The sequence below is a fragment of the Mauremys mutica genome, chromosome 3 (assembly GCF_020497125.1).
Source record: "Mauremys mutica isolate MM-2020 ecotype Southern chromosome 3, ASM2049712v1, whole genome shotgun sequence".
NCBI classification, from domain to species: domain Eukaryota; kingdom Metazoa; phylum Chordata; order Testudines; family Geoemydidae; genus Mauremys; species Mauremys mutica.
This window is the reverse complement of record NC_059074.1, coordinates 178649832-178673814: the sequence shown is the minus strand read 5'-3', so window position 1 is coordinate 178673814 and position 23983 is coordinate 178649832. Positions and strand designations below refer to the sequence as shown.

Genomic DNA, 23983 nt, shown 5'->3' with positions numbered 1-23983 from the left:
GCACACCACAGAACAGCGAACCCTGGAGTTAACACCCTAGCTGTTCCCCTCCCAGAGCTATTGTATCATTCTCTCTGCAGACTCAGGCAGCTGCATCGGTTACACTCTGGGCACATTGTCAAGCTTTTCTGTGATGGCTAGAAACTTATATAAGGAAACAAAAACTGTGATTCTGATGTAATCTCATGACTCCACCGAGTTGGGGCCATGGGCATGGACCACTAGTGCCTATGTCTTAACCCAGCCCTGGGCTTCTGGACAAGCCCATTTCTTTGTCCCTAAATATTCTGCTGACATGTTCAATTTGTTCAGCTTGGTGCATGGGCCAATGCCATTTGAATTTTTATACGTTTTTGTTTTTGCAGGCACAGAAATCAATCACACTTGACATCCATGCTTCCAGCGCATAATGGAACTGCTACCCAACACACTCTGAAAAGGTACAAATCCTTCTGCAGAGGTTCTCCCTTCTCCCACTTCCCCTCCCAAGGCTGAATTGCGCATAAAATATTTATGGTTACTCCTGTTGTAGTAAAACTGCTCTTATTGCAGTTTCCCCGTAGAGTAAAATCGCATTGTAAAAGGACGCATCTGTAATTCTGAAGTTTCTGGTAGTTTGTGATGCAAATCATCTTTTGCAACTAGTGAAAAGTGCAGGCCAATTCTGAGGATCAATATTAATTTCAAGTGGAGTTGTTTAAGAAGGATGAATTCAAACTGGAACAGGTTCAGAGACGGGCTACTAGGATGATCCGAGGAATGGAAAACCTGTCTTATGAAAGGAGACTGAAAGAGCTTGGCTTGTTTAGCCTAACCAAAAGAAGGTTGAGGGGGGGATATGATTGCTCTTTATAAATATATCAGAGGGATTAATATTAGGGAGGGAGACGAATTATTTAAGCTTAGTAACAATGTGGACACAAGAACAAATGGATATAAACTGGACACTAGGAAGTTTAGACTTGAAATTAGACGAAGGTTTCTAACCATTAGAGGAGTGAAGTTCTGGAACAGCCTTCCAAGGGGAGTAGTGGGGGCAAAAGACATATCTGGCTTTAAGACTAAGCTTGATAAATTTATGGAGGGGATGGTATGATGGGATAGCCTAATTTTGGCAATTAATTTGGCAATTGATCTTTGATTATCAGCAGGTAAGTATGCCCAGTGGTCTGCGATGGGATGTTAGATGGGTTGGGATCTGAGTTACTACAGAGAATTCTTTCCTGGGTGCTGGCTGGTGAATCTTGCCCACATGCTCAGGGTTTAACTGATCGCCATATTTGGGGTCGGGAAGGAATTTTCCTCCAGGGCAGATTGGCAGAGGCCCTGGAGGTTTTTCGCCTTCCTCCGCAGGATGGGGCACAGGTCACTTTCTTGAGGATTCTCTGCAGCTTGAGATCTTCAAACCGCAATTTGGGGACTTCGATAACTCAGACATAGGCTAGGGGTTTGTTATAGAAGTGGATGGGTGGGATTCTGTGGCCTGCATTGTGCAGGGGGGTCAGACTAGATGATCATAATGGTCCCTTCTGACCTTAAAGTCTATGAGTAGAAACAGATGTGGCTTTTTATTGGCTCCACAGGCTTAATATTGTTTCTTGTGATTGGTGGTGGTGTGGGAGAGCTTGGGCTTTATTTGCTCTGCTGTCCATGGCTGCTTTTTTATGTAGCATATATATTATGGGACATTTCTGTGGTTTTAGTTTTTTGCATTGGTACTGCTTGGGTGCCTTCGTTGCTCTTTTAATAACTGGGGGGGGGAGTGGGGGGAATCACACAGGAGAGTGTGAAGTGGAAGAGGAATCCTGCCTTATGTAGCGATACTACCACATGATTATGCAGATTTGTACAAGCAACCTCAGTTGTGGTATTTCCTAATATTCCAGTGCTTGATTTTGCAACCTTAAAGTTCTTTTAATTTAGGGTTCTTATTCAGGGGGCATTTATTTTAATATAGTTTTTGCATGTGTTTTTTAAAAGGCAAACTGAAAACACAGAAATTCCATCTTTTGGCCTCATATTGACTTTTAGCTCCACTGCTCAAACTTCTGCCACTTAAGCTAATGGAATAACAGAAGGCGGTCACCTTCTGTGTAGCCCAGCAATAGAGGGGGATGAGACATGTGTTGCCAGTAGGTTTTGCAGATATTTGCTGACAGCAGAGGAATGGTGAGACTTGGGAATCTTGGGTTCCATTCTAGGTTCTGGAATGGTGTGTGCTCTAGGGGACAGACTCTCATGCCTGTCCCCCAAAGCATGACCCCTTCTGCTCTGTCCCTCTCGATCTGTTCTTGTTCCAGATCTACCTCTTTCTCATCCCTGGCTCTTCATCTCAGTCCCATTGTCCTCATCCAGCCAGTGCCAGTCTCCACCCGTCAGGCTTCTCACCCTAGTCTCAGTCTCCTTGCCCAGCAAGTCATAGTCTCACTCCTCTGGACTCCCATCACGGTCCCAGTCACCTTGCTCTACCATCTTCCAGAAGGGACCATCATGATCTTCTAGTCTGAGCTGCATATTGGAAGCCACAGAACCTCATCCATCCCTCCTGTAGTAGGCTCATAACCTATGCTAAGTTACCAAAGTCCTCAAACCTTGATGCAAAGACTTCAAGTCACAGAGAATCCACCACTTACTCTAATTCAAACTAGCAAGTGACCCAGGCCCCACCCTGCAGAGAAAGGCTAACCTCCTCCAGGATCTTTGCCAGTCTGACCTGGAGGAAAATTCCTTCCTGATCCCAAATATGGCAATCAGTTAGACCCTGAGTATGTGGGCAAGACACACCAGCCAGACACAGGGGAAAGAATACTCTGTAGTAACTCAGGGTATGTCTACACTACAAGAGTAGTTCGATTCAACTTAAGTCGAATTTGTGGAATCGACCTTACAAAGTCGAATTTGTGTATCAACACTAAGAATACTAATTCGACTTTGTGAGTCCACACTAACGGGGCAAACGTCGACATTGGAAGCGGTGCACTGTGGGCAGCTATCCCACAGTCCCCGCTGCCCATTGGAATTCTGGGTAGAGCCCCCAATGCCTGCTGGGGGAAAAAATGTGTCAAGGGTAGTCTTGGATAACTGTCATCATTCAACCGTCACTCCTGCCCTCCCTCCCTGAAAGCGCCGGCGGGAAATCTGTTCGCGCACTTTTCTGGTCAGTGACAGCGCGGACGCCACAGCACTGCGAGCATGGAGCTCGCTGCGATCATTGCTGCACTTATGGCCGTTGTCAACTCCTCGCACCTTATCGTCCACCTCTTCCACAGTCAGCTGCTGAGAAATTGGGTGAGGAGGCTCCGGCAGCACGGTGAGGACATGAAGTCTCAGAGTGGCACAGACCTCTCAGAAAGCACGGGATCCTGCGCCGCGGCGATCATGGTGGCAATGGGTCATGTTCATGCTGTGGAACGGCGATTCTGGGCCCGGGAAACAAGCACGGACTGGTGGGACCGCATAGTGCTGCAGGTCTGGGATGAATCACAGTGGCTGCGAAACTTCAGGATGCGTAAGGGCACTTTCCTTGAACTGTGTGACTTGCTGTCCCCTGCCCTGAAGCGCAAGGACACCCGGATGCAAGCAGCCCTGACTGTGCAGAAGCGAGTGGCCATAGCCCTCTGGAAACTTGCAACGCCAGACAGCTACCGGTCAGTAGCGAACCACTTTGGCGTGGGCAAATCTACCGTGGGGGTTGCTGTGATGCAAGTAGCCCACGCAATCGTTGAGCTCCTGCTCTCAAAGGTAGTGACCCTGGGAAACGTCCAGGTCGTCATAGATGGCTTCGCCGCGATGGGATTCCCAAACTGCGGTGGGGCTATAGATGGAACTCAAACCCTATCCTGGCACCGGACCACCAGGCCAGCCAGTATATTAACCGAAAGGGCTACTTTTCAATGGTGCTGCAAGCACTGGTGGACCATAGGGGACGTTTTACCAACATCAACGTCGGGTGGCCGGGCAAGGTTCATGACGCGCGTGTTTTTAGGAACTCTGGTCTGTTTAGACGCCTGCAGGAAGGTAGTTTCTTCCCGGACCACAAAATAACTGTTGGGGATGTGCAGATGCCTATAGTGATCCTTGGGGACCCAGCCTACCCGCTAATGCCCTGGCTCATGAAGCCCTATACAGGCGCCTTGGACAGTGGCAAGGAACTCTTCAACTACTGGCTGAGCAAGTGCAGAATGGTGGTGGAGTGTGCTTTCGGACGTCTCAAGGGGAGATGGCGAAGCTTACTGACTCGCTCGGATCTCAGCGAAACCAATATCCCCATTGTTATTGCAGTTTGCTGTGTGCTCCACAATCTCTGTGAGAGCAAGGGGGAGACCTTTATGGCGGGATGGGAGGTTGAGGCAAATCGCCTGGCTGCTGATTACGCTCAGCCAGACACCCATGCGATTAGAAGAGCCCAGCGGGAAGTGCTGTGCATCCGGGAGGCTTTGAAAGCTAGGTTCCTCAGCGAGCAGCGTGACCTGTGACTGTTCAGTTTCTTTACAGAGAAGCTGAACCTGCCCCTGTTTCTTTACCCAGTTACTGTTGACTATCCTCTGCAGTTACATACCCCGTTCACCCCGTTTCCCCCTTCCAACACACGTGTAAAAATAAAATACATGTTCCATTGTTACTTAACAAAGGTTTTTTTATTAATGACTTTGCGTTAAAGGGTTGAAACTGGGACGCAGACTGTGCTGGGTAGGGTGTGCAGTGATGTAAAGACCACCTCTAAACTCGAGGAATGACAGGCTCCTGCTCCTAGAGCGGTCCGCAGTGCCGGACTGGTTGTTTCAACTGAGCCTGCCATCCCTCCTTTTTGGGACTCTGTGTGTGGGGGCTATGTGACCTTGTTGCGGAGGAGGACGGATAGAGATTCCCCTGCTGCGTGGCTCTGTGCAGGACAAGGACCGCTGCATAAGATCTGTAACCGCCCTCCCCCGCTACAAAGTCACGTACCCCCCCACCCACACAGAACCTGGAAACCACCTCCCATACCGACCAGGGTGCCTACTGACTGCACTGTGTGTGTGACCTGCTGCTGATCCTGCCCCCGTGTCTGTACCCTGGTAAAGGTGACTGTCCTATGCAATTACCAACCCCCTTCCCCACCCACCCCCCTTCAAACACAGTCTTCTGTACAAAAACATGACAGAAACAGTAATTAACAGCAAAGTATTTTTAATAATCAACTAGACAGTTAGGGGATGAAACTGGGATTGGGGATTGGGTAAGTCAGGAAGGGAAGGACTTCTCAGAATTTAGGGAATGAGAGCTTTTGGTAACTGAGCACTCTGCTGGGGTGCGGTGACAGTTTTCACGGCCCCTGGCGCCCCTCCTTCTTGTTATTTTGGGTGAGGGAGGTATGGGACTTTGTGGCGGGGGAGGGCGGTTGCAGATACACTGCAGGGGGCTCTGTCCTCCTGCCTGCAGTCCTGCAGAACATCCACAAGGCGCCGGAGCGTGTCCGTTTGCTCCCTCATTAGTCCAAGCAGCGTTTGAGTCGCCTGCTTGTCTTCCTCACGCCACCTCTCCTCCCGTTCGCTGTGTGAGCGCTGGTACTGAGAGAGGTTCTTCCTCCACTGGCTCTGCTGGGCCGCCTCGGCTCGGGAGCAGCCCATAAGTTCAGCGAACATCTCGTCCCGTGTCTTTTTCTTTCGCCGCCTAATCTGCGCCAGCCTCTGTGAGGGGGATGCTGGGGCAGGTCTGAAGACAGTCGAAGCTGTGTGATGGGAAAAAGGGAGTGAATTCCTTGCAAAGATACATTTTTGCGAACAATGAACACAGTCTAGTCTGTCTCTGTGAACAAGACCATGCACAGCACCTATCTCATGAGCACTGACTCAGGACAAGTTCTAATTTTCGGCCTTCGCTTTCATTGCCTGGGGTCTTGCACTGGAGATCAGACAAGCGGGGCAGGACAGCAGAATCCGTGTAGCAGCCAGGCATGGTAAGCCGTAGACTTTAGGCTGCTTAAAACTTAATGTATAGCAGTGCCCTCCTGCTGCAGGCAATCCGGAAAGCATAAACTCTGCCCCTGTTCCACCTCCTCACGGCTGTTCCCTGGGAAAGATCCCTGTATGCTGCCCCTCTGCAGCCTCCACCACGTGGCTCTAAACGGAGGCTTATTGTCATGCAAAGGAACAGTCAAGCATTCCCAATACTAACAGTACACAAATTACTCTAATTAAATGCAGGAGTCTCCGAGCGAGATCACCCTGAGGAGGATCACAGAGCGAGATAGAGAGCGCATGCTGCGTGAAAGCCAGCATGCTCGTGGAGGCAATGCTCCCAGAATACCTCATGAAAGCCTGGCGCAGAAAAGTGTGCTACCACGGAGCACCCAATAAGGCAGCTCTCCCCAGGAACCTCATGCGGAGGCTTTTCGTTTACCTCCAGGAGAGCTTCGTGGAGATCTCCAAGGAGGATTTCTGTTCTATCCCCATATATATAGACCTCCTTTTCACATAGTTCAGATTCCTGTTACATTAATAATAAACGTTTACATGTTTAAAGCACTTACCGACTGATCCTTCCCCTGATTCAGGGTCCGGGGTAACTGCTGGGGAGGGTTGGTAGGGGATCTCCGTGAGGGTGATGAAGAGATCCTGGCTGTCGGGGAAATCAGTGTTGTAAGCGCTGTCGACTGCCTCCTCCTCCTCCTCTCCTTCCTCATCTTCCCCGTCCGCGAACTCTGAGATTGCATGGACTCCTCTGCTGGAGAGCTCTGCATCGTTGCCATTGCTGCTGAGCTCTCCACGATGTCCAACCAGGAAATGAGATTCAAACTGGCCAGACAGGAAAAGGAATTCAAATTTTCCCTGGGCATTTCCTGTGTGGCTGGTCAGAACATCCAAGCTCGGACTGCTGTCCAGAGCGTCAACAGAGTGGTGCACTGTGGGATAGCTCCCGGAGCTACTAAGGTCGATTTCCGTCCACACATAGCCTAATTCGACATAGCCATGTCGAATTTAGCGCTACTCCCCTCGTCGGGGAGGAGTACAGAATTCGAACTAAAGAGCCCTCTAGGTCGAACTAATTCGCTTCCAGGTGTGGACGGGTGCACGGTTAAGTCGAATTAACGCTGCTAAATTCGACATAAACTCCTAGTGTAGACCAGGCCTCAGAGCTCTCCCCCATAAGTGTCCCATCTCTGGCTGTTGGAGATATTTGCTAATAGCAATTGTGGATGAGCCATATGCCATTGCAGGCAGTGTCATCGTGCCATCCTCTCCATAATCTTATCAAGCTCAGCCTTAAAACAAGTTTTTTGGCCCCATTACATCCTTTGGACTGCTGTTCCAGAACTTCACTCCTCTGATGGTTAGAAACCTTCATCTAATTTCAAACCTAAAATTATTAATGGCCAGTTTATATCAATTTGTTCTTGTGCCAGTATTGGTCCTTAACTTAAATAACTCCTCTTTCTGATGTATTTATAGAGAGCAATCATATCTCCCTTCATCCTTCATTTGGTTAGGTTAAACAAGCCAAGTTCTTTGAGTCTCCTCTTGTAAAATACATTATCCATTCCTCTGATCATCAGTTGAATTAATCTTTCTTAAAAATGGGAGACCAGAACTGCACCCAGTATTCCAGATGAGGTCTCACCAGTGCCTTATATAATCGCAATAATACTTTATATCTACTGGAAATACCTTGCCTGATGTATCCTAGGATTGAATTAGCCTTTTTCATAGCTGCATCACATTGGTAGCTCATAATCATCCTGTAACCATGTGATCACCAATACACCCAGGTCTTTCTCCTCCTCTGTCGCTTCCAACTGATAAATCCCCAGCTTATAGCAAAAATTCTTGGTGTTAGTCCCTAACTGCATTAGCCTGCACTTTGCACTATTACATTTTATCCGATTTCTATTACTCCAGTTTTCAAGTTTGTCCAAATCTTGTATGATGGTCCGGTCCTCCTCCATATCGGTAATACCGCTCAACTCTGCATCATCCACAAATGTTATTAGCACACTCCCACTTTTTGTGTCAAGGTCATTAATGAAAATGTTAAATAAGATTGGTCCTAAAACCAATCCTTTAGGAACTCCACTAGTAACCTCCCTCGTGCCTGACAGTTTACTTTTCAACATGACTTGTGTAGTCTCCCCTTTAACCAGCTCCTTGTCTATCTATTGATTCTTGTATTAATCCCCATCTTCTCTATTTAACTAATGATTTCCTGTGGTGAACTGTATCAAATTCTTTACTAGAATCCAGGTAAATTAGATCTATTGCATTTCCTTTGACTGGAAAATCCCTGGTTCCTATTCCCAGTCTTTGTCCAGCCAGGCCCAGTTCCTGCCCTGCCCCCTAGAGGTCCTTATCAGATCTGCCTCCCACCCCCCACCCCTTCCCAGGCCCCACTGGCTCTCAGTTCCAATCTCCTTGTCAAGCCAGCCCCCATATCGCTTCAGAGCCCAGTCTATCTCCCACCACAACTCCCAGTCCCCTTCCACCAGAACCCCCAGTCCCCCCAGAAGACTCCTTTTCCCAATGAAATCCCCCATCACTTCCATAAGTCCAGCATTCAACTCAGGCAGTTTGTTCCTCCAACCTGGCTGGGCCCAGCAGAGGGTCACTGAGAGCACAGCAGAGACAAACTGTCTAGACCCAACCTGACCCACAGCAGCCCAGAGATCCAATTGCATGGAAAATCCTGCTTAGTCCCAGGCTGGAACATGTCCAATGCAGATGGACTCTTCAGAAAATTAAGATGCTAAAATCTAAGAAGGTTCTAACTACCATTTGCAATGGCTTGTAACTTGGCCAAATTTGGGCAGATTTCCATAGGGATGGCAAAAGGCCACCCTCCTGCTACATTTCAAGACCCTGCTCCAAAGTATTGGGCACTAGAGATGTTCAAAGAAAAGGCCACCAGAATCTCACATGGGCAAAAAATATTTTTTCCTAACCTTATTCTTGAAAAAGGCTAAACCAGTCTGGTTAAAAACAAAAAAACAAAAAAAAACCAGCCTGAGGCAAACACGTCATGAAAAATGTCAACCCAAATTATTAAAGTTTGGCACAATTATAAGCAACTGATAACAGGGTGTTATAATGGGAAGTGTTGGGCAACCTTAATAATAGGTGGTGCCTGTAATTACACAGGATTTCACTGTAGCAGAAGCCACAAATCTTATGTTGTATTAATAATCCATATCATCACCCCTACATCCAGCCAGCCCAAAACCAGGAGGGGCATTTTCAGTGTTTAACACTTAGCAGTCAGTCATACTATCTGTCTAGGTACATGCCCTATAACCACCTCAGGTAGTTGTTTGTGTATACCCCTCCCCCAGAAAACTCAGAATGGTCACCATAAGCATGAGGCTAATTACAAAACTATATCTGGGAGGAGTTTCATCTGGTTTTAGGGAGGTTTTTTTAATGTCCTTACAAAGCATGAATAAATTGTTTATTTTTAAAATCTTTCCACCTGCCCATAGAGCTAATGAGAGGTTAAACTGACAGTGAAATAAATAGATACCATCTATTTTGCCATCTATATTTCCTCACAGTAGTGGTATGAGGTGATCCCATGGCTTCCTGATAGCACATTATGGCTCTGTAGTTACTGAGTTAAGCTAGGACATAACACCCCACCCCTTTCTCTCAAATTCCACCCACCAAATCCTCAGATACAACAGTGATGAGGGAATATAAGTAGCTGCATGGATAGACAGAAAGATGAAGTGGAGTAATATTCTAGATCTGTATTTAAACACCACTGACGTGCACATTGCAGACTCAGTGTTATTGTAAGTGAACACTTGGGCTTTCTTATCAGCACTTTGTTCGCACACATGTGCACACTGGATGTGTTGTAACAATTCCCTGTAGTGACAATCGCTGTGTGGGCTAGTTTGAATAGAGACCAGTGCTGCTGCGAGCTGTTTGTTTCTGCTTTGACATCATTCATTTGTAAAAAGGTTTCTGGGGAGTTCCTTGTAACACATTCCTTTTCTCATTTTTCTTTTCAGTTTCCCAGTACATCCAAATCCTCCTAAATTATGGTGCTGTTTGCATGAAAAATGTGGCCTGATAGTCTAGTCCTATTCCTTTCCTTAGGTTAGTGGTAATTTAACCATAATTTCCCTCTGTGTGCCCTGAGCATGTCACCATAGCCTGAGCAGAACAGAACAGAACAGAACCCCATCAGAAGCAGATTGCACCTCACTTGTGCTTTGTGTTTTAGGAAACCAACATGTAGTGTTATAAGAATGGGTGGTCTCTCACATGTGTAAGATTCCCAGGTATATTTGCATTAGTACAGTGGACACATGAGAATCTTTGCAATAGCTTCAGATTAACTAGTACACCACAGTTTAACACAATGGAGCCTGCAATGCGCAGAATGTAGAGACTTTAAAACACAGTATAAAAAAGCACTGTATGTTGATGATTCAGAAATTGTGCTATATTCTGTCAATATATTTACATTTCATAATCACAAGTGAAATGATCTTGGAGGGGCAGTCTAGGCCTTTGGACAGTTACTTATATAATACATCTTATATAGCAGCATGTACAATGTTAGCTACATCAGCAGGAGCAACTTGACAGAAGCGTCTTTAGGTTACCCCACTCATCTGCCAGCATTTCCACTCTCCATCTTGTCCTTTGGAGATGGTGGGTGAAAGAGCAGGTCTTTTTATATGACAAACAATAGTCCAGCCCATTGTTGCCATGCCTGAATGTGCTTATGAGATGCTGCTTTGGCAAGCAACATGGGGATGACACTAGTTCTGACTACAGCTACAAGTCAGTTGGATAGTTATGTGTCTGTTTCCATGAACTGCTGTGTGCTACTGCTTTGTGAACTCAGGCCTATAGGTGCTTGGCAGGTTCAACTGGAAGGTGGGATCATTTTTATTAGTCTTTTTGGCATCTGCTCCGCAGTACAGTACTAGGACGAGACTTAGCAATTTTCAGCCTGCACCCCCATCAGCTCCTGGCAATAGATTTTCCAGGAAGAGACGGCGGTGCAGGCTGAAAATTGCTAAGTCTCCTCCTAGTAATGTAGGGGGGTCGATTTTCCAGGTCAGCAATGCTAGATGTGGCTATGGGACTGGTTTATGAAATTCCTGTAGCCATGCTACCTTGCAGATGTGTGGCTTTTGTCTCAAGTTCTGGGCTGCCTTCCTGTGAAATAATCAGGGGCTTTTGATGGTGTATTGAGCATATTTTCTTAGACGCAATCTCTTGTATGCTGGCTGGGTTTATCACACTGCATTTTCTTCCTTGTTATGTGCTAATATGAAGGCTAACTTTTCACAGCTGTAGTTGGAGATGGTGGCAAGGAACATTCACCTCCTTGCTCCTGTGGCATGGAGTTTGCAGCACTGGGACTCAAGCTTTCTGCAACTGTCTACCTACATGCTCATGATGTGCCAATATATGTGTCATCTCCCTTGGGAACTGGGGCTGCGTTGTATGGCAGCTGTCTCACTCACGACAAACTGTAGTAGCAGAGAGATGAGTAGCATGTACCAGTGACTAATAAACTAACTCCTTTTTCTTTGGTTGGAGTAGAGGGAGTCCACTTTTACAAGCTAGACTCCTGACCAGCTCAGTAGGGGGATGCTGTATTGGTACCTTGCTCATTGTAAAAGGTAAGTGCTGCTGTTGCTGTCACTGTTGCCTATCTACTGCTCTTTGGATTTGTGACTCTGTGCAATTGGCCTGTACCAGCTACTACTTGTCTGGGGGAGTGGAGTATGTAAGAACTCACTGTTCCATGGACTTACTACAAGCTAAGTGAAGAATAAGCAGCAGGAGTGGGCCATAGAGGTACTGCTCAGCCATCCCCGCTTTTTCTACAATGTACATGTCACTCCATATACCATTCCATATTTCTGGAACATTGAGCATGACATGCGCACCCATGATGAACCAGTCTAAGACATTACCTGGCATGGATTCCAAGGATTGCAGGTAATCCAGCTGAAGAAATGTATGGGAGCATCATAAGTGCTCATATTTCAAAATGCTCAGCAGTGACAAGGTGTCATGAGGCAGTTTCTTCGGGTTTAGGGTCTTGAAATTCAGAATCTACCAGACTTTGGCCTTGGCAAATGGATTTTTTTTCTATTTTACATGCTAACAGAAATGGAAGGGGAGACAGGAGTCAGCCCAATTAGAAATTTAAGGTAACATTTGGACTTGAACAAGGAGTACTTGTGGCTTGAATAAGGAGTGGATGGGTCATTACACAAAGTAAAAACTATTTCCCCATGCTAATTTTTCCCCTACTGTTACTCACACCTTCTTGTCAACTGTTTAAAATGGGCCATCCTGATTATCACTACAAAAGTTTTTTCTTCTCCTGCTGCTAATAGCCCACCTTACTTGATTAGTCTCATTAGAGTTGGTATGGCAACACCCATTTTTTCATGTTCTCTGTGCATCTATATCTTCCTACTGTATTTTCCACTCCATGCATCCGATGAAGGGGGTTTTAGCCCATGAAAGCTTATGCCCAAATAAATGTGTTAGTCTCTAAGGTGCCACAAGTACTCCTGTTCTTTTTGCTGATAAAGACTAAAACGGCTACCATTCTTAAATTTGGACTTGAGAGAGGGGTGGGGGGCTCAAATCCTGAGATTTAGCTTTGTATGCACTTTGGGAGGGAAAATACTATTAACAAACTAACCTCTATTTATTAATTCCTTTGGCAGAGTGATCTTCTGAATTAGTTCAAGAGGAACATTCACATTATTTGATCCAAACATGCATATTAACCTTAAGTATCAGAGGGGTAGCCGTGTTAGTCTGGTTCTGTAGAAGCAGCAAAGAATCCTGTGGCACCTTATAGACTAACAGATGTTTTGCAGCATGAGCTTTCGTGGGTGAATACCCACTTCTTCGGATGCAAGTAGTGGAAATTTCCAGGGGCAGGTATATATAAGCAAGCAAGAAGCAAGCTAGAGATAACGAGGTTAGATCAATCAGGGAGGATGAGGCCCTGTTCTAGCAGTTGAGGTGTGAAAACCAAGGGAGGAGAAACTGGTTCTGTAATTGGCAAGCCATTCACAGTCTTTGTTTAATCCTGAGCTGATGGTGTCAAATTTGCAGATGGACGTGCAGGTGAATGAACTGGTGATGGTGTGGCTGATCTGGTTAGGTCCTGTGATGGTGTTGCTGGTGTAGATATGTGGGCAGAGTTGGCATCGAGGTTTGTTGCATGGATTGGTTCCTGATCTACAGTTACTATGGTGCGGTGTGCAGTTGCTGGTGAGAATATGCTTCAGGTTGGCAGGTTGTCTGTGGGCGAGGACTGGCCTGCCACCCAAGGCCTGTGAAAGTATGGGATCATTGTCCAGGATGGGTTGTAGATCCCTGATGAAGCGTTGGAGGGGTTTTAGCTGGGGACTGTATGTGATGGCCAGTGGAGTCCTGTTGGTTTCTTTCTTGGGTTTGTCTTGCAGTAGGAGGCTTCTGGGTACACGTCTGGCTCTGCTGATCTGTTTCCTTATTTCCTCGTGTGGGTACTGTAGTCTTGAGAATGCTTGGTGGAGATTTTCTAGGTGTTGGTCTCTGTCTGCGCGGTTAGAGCAGATGCGGTTGTACCTCAGTGCTTGGCTGTAGACAATGGATCTTGTGGTGTGTCCGGGATGGAAGCTGGAGGCATGAAGGTAGGCATAGCGGTCGGTAGGTTTTCGGTATAGGGTGGTGCTAAAACCCCTCCAATGGGGGAGGGATAGCTCAGTGGTTTGAGCATTGGCCTGCTAAACCCAGGGTTGTGAGTTCAATCCTTGAGGAGGCCACTTAGGGATCTAGGGCAAAAATTGGTCCTGCTAGTGAAGGCAGGGGGCTGGACTCAATGACCTTTCGAGGTCCCTTCCAGTTCTAGGAGATTGGTATATCTCCAATTATTACCTAATGCATCATCAGGGATCTACAACCCATCCTGGACAATGATCCCACACTTTCACAGGCCTTGGGTGGCAGGCCAGTCCTCGCCCACAGACAACCTGCCAACCTGAAGCATATTCTCACCAGCAACTGCACACTGCACCATAGTAACTGTAGCTCAGGAACCAATCCATGCAACAAACCTCGATGCCAACTCTGCCCACATATCTACACTAGCAACACCATCACAGGACCTAACCAGATGAGCCACACCATCACCGGTTCATTCACCTGCACGTCCACCAATGTAATATATGCCATCATATGCCAGCAATGCCCCTCTGCTATGTACATCGGCCAAACTGGACAGTCTCTAAGGAAAAGGATAAAGGGACACAAATCAGACATTAGGAATGGCAATATACAAAAACCTGTAGGAGAACACTTCAACCTCCCTGGCCACACAATAGCAGATCTTAAGGTGGCCATCCTGCAGCAAAAAAACTTCAGGACCAGACTTCAAAGAGAAACTACTGAGCTTCAGTTCATCTGCAAATTTGACACCATCAGCTCAGGATTAAACAAAGACTGTGAATGGCTTGCCAATTACAGAACCAGTTTCTCCTCCCTTGGTTTTCACACCTCAACTGCTAGAACAGGGCCTCATCCTCCCTGATTGATCTAACCTCGTTATCTCTAGCTTGCTTCTTGCTTGCTTATATATACCTGCCCCTGGAAATTTCCACTACTTGCATCCGAAGAAGTGGGTATTCACCCACGAAAGCTCATGCTGCAAAACGTCTGTTAGTCTATAAGGTGCCACAGGATTCTTTGTTGCTTATATTAACCTTAGAATTTTGTATTAATTATAGTTCTGAAATAATTGGCCTATAAGGTCACCATATATACCTTCTTCTCCACATACTTTGTCTTGTTTCTAAGCAGAGTGAAAATTAGCATTTTTTACTGACTCATGATGGGCTTTATCATCCAAATGGTAAACCAGTGAGTAAAACGTTATGATAACCCTTAACTGATAAGAGAGACAAAATGCATATTATTCATGAATCTCATTGTTCCAATTGCAATTACCACCTGTTCCACTTCACCTATTATGGGCATATGTGAAATACAAGCCTGGAGACGGAAAGTTTTGACTGGTGAGATCCGCACAATAATGCATTTGTGTTACACTGTTTTACCATTTTATCAAACACACACCTGCACTCTACATTACTAAAAACACAATCGTTTTGGCATTTGAAGGATATCAATACAAGCATAATGTAAAAAGTATATATTTTTATTCCAATTATCAGATCACTTTACATTTGGCCTCTTCTGTTTTTAATTACCCGCTATTTTATATTTAACAACATTTTGAGTTTAAAACCAAAGATAATGAGTTTCTGAAGCATAGGTTCTCCAGCTGTGGTCTTTGGTCCATTGATGGTCTATGGAGCAACTATTGGGATCCACAATGAGATGGAGCTCGCTGGCAATCGCCTCCTATTTCAAGCTGCTAAATTTCATTGAAAGACAGCTAAAAAACACATAATACTTTATTCTTACTTTTCCATATAAACAGTTGCTGTGTTGCCACTGGGCGTATGTGATCACTTACAGGTGCGGAAAATGGGCTGCACAATTGTAAAAGAGAATGGATGTGATCCAGGAAACTGTTTTTAGTAAGATGTCGTGCACACCGGTGTTCCCTCTAAGCTGTGTGGTTGTGCAGCTGCCCAGGAGTGAATCAAGTGCCGCACACTTGATTAGCAGAGTGGTGCACAGCAGCGTGTGTTCAGGTGCCTCTCCCTCTGCTCATCTGCAGCCATGTTGCTCCTACCCTCTGCCTTGGAGCCCCTAGGACCCTCCTGCTGGCTATGCAGAGCGGGGGGGAAGGGGCACTGATGTCAGGGTGACCCCTTCCCCCTTGCCCATGTACCCCATCTCCGCAGAGTGGGGCAGGGGGGACAGGGCTCAGGAGCAGGAGAGCTCAGCTGCTGAGGTCTGAGCTTCCTGGTGGGTGCCTTAGACTCAGAGAGACCGTGCACAGTCTCTCATAGGCTTCCCCAGCAACCAGCACACACACACACAGTCTCTGTGCCTCTCTCTCTCTCGCTCACCCACACACACTTTCTCTCTCACACACACACACACACACACACACACACACAGTCTGTCTCTATCTCTGACACATGCACACACACGCAGTCTCCATCTCTCTCTCTTTCACACACACACACACACACACACACACACACACACAGAGTCTCTTTCACACTCACTTCCCAACACATACTTGTGTTGCTGTTATTGTTACTTCTTGGTACTTCCTGCAATGCATGTATGTTCTCTGTAATTTTATTCTTTCAAAGTGCTGTTATTTTAGTTTTTAGTTTTAGTCTATGCATTTCATGATTTTTTTTCTCTCTTATGCTTAAATTTAATTCTTTGAGTAGTGAGTTCTAAAATGCCTAAACTGTCCTGGCTGGAATAATTATCTCTATGGTAACTTTAAAAAATATATATATTATATCTAGGTTTTTTGTTTCTACTCGTGGCGCACATTCGCACATTACCTCGATATTGGTGCACATAACAAAATTCATTCCGCACCTGGATGGAAAAAATTAGCGGGAACATTGGTGCACACTATGAACGTTTGAGAACCACTCCTATGAAAATTACAATTGCAGGGAGACTAAATGAGACCGACCCAAAGGCAAGCATGTTGAAATTTGATAAGAACTCCAACATGGACATTTTCTTCTTAAATTGTTTATTGAATGAGACAAATGGTTTGATAACATATGGAAAATATAGGCGATACCAAAGATTACAACGTTAGCATTGTATCCTAACAATGAACATATGCACTCTGGTATAGCACAGTACACAGGCACATCTCTACAGAGCATTATTAAATTCCTCTCAGTACAAACCTCATGCAGAAATAAAGGTACCTAAGCTAATAAGATCTTTTGAAGGCAAGAAGGAACTTGAGTAGACTGTTCTCACTCATGTTTATAGTTTGCATTTCCATGTATGAAGGATGGCTAACTTTTCCAAGCCAGCAGTAATTTTTTTTAAATTTAAGCTACAATATCCACCATTGTTTGCTTTCTTGACCATGGTCAGCTCTAGATATATGACCTAGTTGGGACTTTGGTATCAGAAAAGCAGAAGTGAGGATAGCTAGCAAGAACAGACAATCCATCTCCAGAAATATCCCAAACAGGGCCAGAGCTCAAGTCATTGCCAATTGGAACAGTGATTGTCAATGCTATGTAATTAAAGAAAAAATAAATACATTCAGCAGATTAAACTGCTCTTTGCAACCAGCAGATATGGGATCACTGAACAGGTAGGTGCTTAATATCCTGATAAAAGAATTAGTAAGACTCCAAAATACTTTTTTAGAGTAATTAATAGGACAAATCACCACAATCATATTGAACCTGAATTCCTTTTGTACTCTAATTTCTAAGAAACTAGAATAAATAGTCCATGAATGTGAACATGAAATTTGGGATTATTGCAGCATTTCAATTCTACTATAACATCATTCTAAATAACACTGTAGTATGTGCTGTTCAAACACTAATCTGAATACTGATTTTTTCTTCTATTGGAGTATGTGCATAAACCCTGATCTACATCTCTTAAGTACCAAAATTTTCATTTTCACATCTTTAAAGTTGGGAGGGAGGAAGTATTATTGGTTTGCAAATAAAATACTAAGTATATTTTTATAATAAAATGAATATCCTAAGGCATTTACATGGAAGGCAGAATAGAAGCAACTAATTATAGATTTATTAATTCATACAAATTAAAACAGATTATTGTCCATTATCACAAGGATCAGACCTACCTCAACAAGCACTTTCCTTTTAGACATTCAGTGATCTCAGATGTCTGGGTCACCTAGATAATTTCTCAACGTGTAAATCAGAAAACTCATATAATTTTTAACTTTAAAACATATTTTGTTTGGCATGTACAGTATCTGTAATAGGATTTTTCACATTAACTTAGTGAATGACAGGGATAGCTATCTAGAAACTATGTTCACTGAACAGGTTGATTTTACCACATAAGAGGAAGGGATTTTCTTTTGAAAGAAAGAATACAAATGAAGGGACTAGAACAGATTTTTTTTAAAGCTTTCCATGTAGCTGAGTACATCATAACTTGCAACATACTTCTAATTAAAATGTAAACTGCAATGTGAAAAAAACCCTTTACCAGAGTAGCAAATATGCAGATACAGTAGCTCTCCTGTGGAGTCTGATAATTGACATTCATAAAGTCCGCAACATTTGCATCCAGTCTCAGGCAGTTGGACTATCAAGCATCAGCAACACATGCTTCCCTTCTTGGTGTCTTCTGAAGTGGAATGAGTTGGGTAAAATGTTCCTTCATCCCATTCACCTTGAACATCCACCAGTTCTGGAATGCCATTTATTCTCAATATATCTAAATACAGCAGATAGTCCTGTAGACAAGTGGGCAAGGGCAATTTACGGATAAACTGGTCAGATTGTAGGTGTTCACTTTTTAAAATGGACCGGATCTCAAGACGACAAAGGTGAGCCAAGGAAGGGATAAAGGCTGTAAAATGAAAGAAACAAAAATCAAACCGAGGAAAAGAACTACGGGATTAAACTATGTGCTTATATTTTTGCTTCTCTTAGGCAGTTCTCCTTTGATAAAAGAACATTAAATAAACCACTTGCCAAGTGATTAATTAGAGTTCTAATGTCTGAAGAAACCTAGCAGTTTTAAAACCAGCATGTTAGAATGTCCCTGTATCAGCTGGATAAAAATACCTTAATCTTGACATATATGAAAACAAACTATTTCACCCTCTACTAAAAAGTTCCACTCAACTCGCCTAAACCGCCAGTTGCTTGGACAGAGATTAGCAGATATAATGGTACACACAGGGAGTGATAAAATTAAATTGAGATGATGGAAAGTCAACAATGGAAACTAATTTACTGTGGGGAGAAAAGAGTAAATATTGATGACAAAAGTAGTTGGTTCATGATAGTATGATTGCCATCTTTTCTTATTACTAGTCAGCTTTTCCTTTAATGAACCAAGACTCACAATTACATTTTTGTAAAACATACCTACGAGTTGTCTTAACCTGTTGTGTTGGCTAATATGTTTTATTGTGAAATTAGAAATGATAAACCGTTCCTCTGCGAACTCTCTCTCCCACACAGATAGATACAATATAGCTCATATGAATCTGTATCAAATTGCAGCCCAAGAGTCAAGTGGTGTACTAATGCAGAGAAAATAATTGCAGTATGTTGTTACTATTTGATACAGATGCAGCAGCAGAATTTTGGTGGCGTTTTACAGACAGTCCATTATGTCAATGTGGGCAACCCCAAACCATGACACATATTGTTGGAAACTGCAAAATGACTCAACATCCTGGAGGTCTTCGTGTCTTGAACATCGTTTACAAGAACGCTGTGGCTTGGCTTGACCAGATTGCATACATCAAATAAATAAATAATACAGATGCTGGAATGCAGCTATAAGCCTTCATATAATACATTATGATTTTGTTTTACCTAAAATGTTGCTATGAGATCTGATTAATTAAGAACGACCAATCTGCTAAAAGTTGAATAAACAGCAGTGTCTCCATAGATACTCCTTTATATTAAGAAATATCATGACCTGGTACGAGCTCAATTTTTGTTTCAGACAGACACCAGAAGAGAACAAAAATATGTCTGATTATATAAGAGAAAGGAGACCGTGAGACATAACTATATTGAGTCTTCCATAATATAATTCTCTTCTTTCACCTCCTTCTCTCTCATCTTCCCCTTCTTATTTTATAGAAAAAATTGTTTTAAACTCGCATTTCTCACTAACAATCTCTTGGTCACAATCTTATAAAAAATCATGACTTTTATAACCACTTAAGGATCTGATTCTCATTTTTACCAAGGCCTCTTTACCGCCAATCTGACAATGCAAAGTGGTATAATCATCTACAATAATTCTGCTGCTACAGTAATTTTGCCAAAACCAAGGTTTAAACCAGAGCAGCAGTATCTAGACTAACCCATTTTTGAGTTATGATGAGCAAAAATTAAATAAATAGATTAGAAATATATCCATAAAGTGAGATTGTGTCATTTTTTGGACTCCTCAGTCTCTCAGATTTGCCTCAGATGTTCTAGAAGATTTTTGCCCTGGCAAAACATAAAACCTCAAAAATGTTAGGTAGATTGATAAATTTGGGTGCAGTGAAAAGGTCCAAACTTGGTTTAAAATGGAAGGCTTCATTAAACCTTAAATGCCAAGTCTCCAGAACGGCATTAGGACTTGCTTACAGAACAAAGAGCCCAGTTTGAATGGAATTTAAGGTAGATTTAAAAGCATAAAAAGAATCAGCATGCCAGATTTTTTGCCAACAGTGCTCAGTGGCAGAAAGGAAGAGGAGAAGCAATGGAGTTAGTGAAGGGTATCAGAATTCAAATGTTAGGAAAAAAGAGTTCGGATCAAAGGAACATGGTAAGAGTTTAAATGAGCTGGGGGTGGGGGAAGGGATGAGGAGGAATAAGAGAAAAGGAATCAAGATTAAAAGAGGACATCGTCCATCTATTGAGTGAGCTAACAGAGAGGGCAAGATGTGGAGAGAAAAGTGAAGGTTAATTAAATTAACTATTATCCAAGTGCAGACATTACGTTATACTAGCCAACCCATACAAAAGACAGGAAAAAACAATTTCTGATCGGAGTTTAACTTAACCTTTTCACTATTAAAAGATGGTATTTCATTCTTCTGTTGGTCTATTTAGCAAATGACGATCACATACTGTATCTTCACACTCCTACTCACACTCTCCCAATGGGTGGTGTGTGGCTACGTGGTTTCCATAAGTAATTGGCTGACCTTTATCTCAAAAGCAGGAGTGTGACAGAGCAACAAGAACTTGTATAAAATATCTGTGCTCTAACTGGAAAAAAAACAAACTTGTATTTATGTTCCCTACTGCCCGGCTACTATCACCTCAGAGTCCCTTTCCTCTCAGGCCACAACCAATCTGTTGTCTCTCCAAGGGTTTAAAGTGGAATTCCCTGCCTTTGAGGTCCCCTTTTTGCCAAGGAAATATAATAAAGGACAGTAACATGAATAGCTAGAACAATGTCTTAACTTTAAAGTTGTTTTTTCTCTGTCCCCTGCCATTTCTTTATTGCCTTTTCTCTCAGGCTAATAGGAGTAAGGGTATATTTTTCAAGCCTTGTTGAGGCGACAATCCTCTTTGGCCTTTCCCACAAAATGGGCGGGGGGAGTTCTCTTCCTTTCCCCAACCCTTGGCTTATGTGGACAGGGGAAACTGTGTGTTCTCTTCCTCCTCCATGGGGCAGAGGGATGACCACTTTATATATACCTGCCTGACCCCCAGGTTATGTACTCAGGTGGCTAATACAAGCCACCATCCATGCCACCATGGCCACAGAGCTATTTTTAGCACACTACCTCAAGCAGAGCTAGTGTGTGTCTGTCTACCCACCCTGGGAAGTATGCTCCCAGCTGCTGTGCAGACATATCCTCAGAAGGGAGTGGACATCAGTTCTATTCTCCAGGAGAAGAAAGAGTCAGTCAGGAAATAAGAGGCCACAGAGGAATAGCTGCCGGAGGTCACCCAACAGCACTACTACGGTGCAATGTCATATTTCACCTGATCTCCAATGAAGTAGGCGGGCCCTACGGTGCAGATTACAGCATTGGTGGAGAAATGTTGGTATGGCAACAACTGTCAAAATGGCTCAATGCAAGACCTGGATTATGTATTATTTATCAATGCACACAAAAACTATAGCACAGGTCTGCCATAAAACCAACAAAAGCAAAGAAATTCAGAGTTAGGCTCTTGTTTCTTAGATATTGCAGCAGATATCAGAAAGAAACCAGCAGGTTTTAGCAAAATTGAAGAGTATGCTGTGAATTAAAGATGAAGCGACAGCCTTAGCAATTGATTCTCCTTCAGAATGCCCTCTACAGATCCACACTTTTATGATGTGTGAGCCCTCCCCATCACAGTTTAGCAGACCACCGGCATACTAGTGCCTCCAAACAATTTGAGCAAGACTATTTAGCAACTGAGACTATTGAAAAGGGCACCGCAGCACCAACTGCTCTCATTTCACCCTTATCTTACAAGGAATCTTAGTTATATTGAATGACTTTTTAAATGAATTAGGCTGTATATGCAGGCTTGTTATGATCTAGCTGGTGTTCTTTAGGGTCAGATACCTCACTCTAGTAGACCTAGTTACAGCATGCTTAGTGTGTCTAGGATCAAGATTTGTAAAACTACCACATGAATTGCCAGTCAGGCATTACTCTCTTAAAATGCTCCCCACAGATGGCAATTCTGCAATCATTGTTTAAATTAGGCCTCCTCTGCTCTCCTTCTTGGGTGTTTAACGTTGGGTTTTGGTTTTCTGTATCCCCTGTGATTGAGGATCTGCAGAACAATTAGCAAAGGAGAAAGAAAAGTTATTTTTGCTGGTATCTGTTGTTCAGGAACATTGCATCCATTTACCTCACCCAATAATTTTTTTTTAATTTAGTAGAAACGGTTGTGGATGGAGGCATGCCAAGGTTCCTTTTATAGCCTCTCTTTGTTTGGATCTGAAAAGGGGCATTTACAATGCTGCCAGCTCTGCAATTTCATCACAAGTCTTAGAATAGTTGGTGTTTTTCTTGATGTCCCAGCTCCTGTAGTACTATGATTACATAAGAATCTCAACTAACCAATTAAAAAAAAGTTTCTAGCCCTCATATTTGTGGAGAAAACCTTGAAAATGTGAACCCTAAAGACTCAAAAGGCACAAAACAAATAAAATGAAATAAAATTTATTATTTTAATCTTGTGAGTTTTAAGCCAATCTCATGAGTTTTGGGGAGTTAGACTCATTGCTTTTGAATGCCTGGGGATGGCAATACATGTGTGGCCCCAATGAGCACTGCTTTTTTTAGATGTTTCCAAGCTCACAACAGTAGATGTGTATAAGCCAAGAATGTTGATTTGCAAGCAGATATATATAATATTTTATTTATTTATGTACACACACACACACACAATAAATAAGTACATTTTGGTGATTAATTTATCTTTTATTTGCATAGAATCTTAAAGTCAGAGTACTGTTATTAATTGTATATGTTTGAGTTCAATTTCTTTCTTTTTTCTTTTTTGGAAAAGATATGCCATTTTGAGGTCAAAATGCCTCAAAGATGGTATTACAATTGCAGGGATCCAATTTCAATAGGCAACAAAGAGTCCTGTGGCACCTTAAAGACTAACAGATGTATTGCCACATAAGGGATAGCTCAGTGGTTTGAGCATTGGCTTGCTAAACCCAGGGTTGTGAGCTCAATCCTTGAGGGGGCCATTTAGGGATCTGGGTCTGGCCCGGTGCCACTCACATTCCCCCTCTGGGATGGAGGACTGACTAAGGGCTCCCTAATAACTTTAAAATTTTAGGGGGGGAGAGATAGCTCAGTGGTTTGAGCACTAGCCTGCTAAAACCAGGATTATGAGCTCAATCTTTGAGGGGACCACTTAGGGATCTGGGGCAAAAATCAGTACTTGGTCCTGCTAGTGAAGGCAGGGGGCTGGACTCAATGACCTTTCAAGGTCCCTTCCAGTTCTAGGAGATAGGTATATCTCCAATTATTATTATAAGCTTTCATGGGTGAATACCCACTTCATCAGACACATTTCAATAGGATCATTTTGGTTCTATTGTTGAGACTAACACATCTGCCATGGCTTTTGGTTCTATGATCCTTAGCCTGACAGATTAACAGCTGAGGATCAATCTCACAGTAACTGAGGGACTGTTTATCCTATAGGTTAATATAGTTTGTAATGTGTCACTGAATACATTAAATACACATACTGTAACGCTACATGCTCAAAATTCTTGAAACTTTTAACACTAAGTAATTACTAGAGATGTGCAATTGCCTCCTTCCTTTGTGAACAGCAGTATTAATTATGGAATTCTACAACTGGCAAACACAAGGTCCTATAACCCTCTGAGTAAAATACAGAACACTTAGCAGAAGTATA

General features: G+C 43.5%; 1 protein-coding gene across 4 annotated transcripts in view; it reads right to left on the bottom strand.

The window, feature by feature from the left end:
* Window positions 1-16627: 16627 nt before the first annotated feature.
* ASB3 (ankyrin repeat and SOCS box containing 3) overlaps window positions 16628-23983 on the bottom strand; it is a 116470-nt gene continuing 109114 nt past the window's right edge. For 3 of the 4 annotated variants that reach the window (XM_045009119.1, XM_045009118.1, XM_045009122.1), the window contains one exon: window positions 16628-18473. In XM_045009119.1, coding sequence (XP_044865054.1) covers window positions 18217-18473 — 257 coding nt within the window. In that variant the 3' untranslated portion in view covers window positions 16628-18216. Of the gene's footprint in view, window positions 18474-22241; window positions 22370-23983 lie in introns of those variants that run through there. The other variant, XM_045009121.1, reaches the window with a different exon arrangement.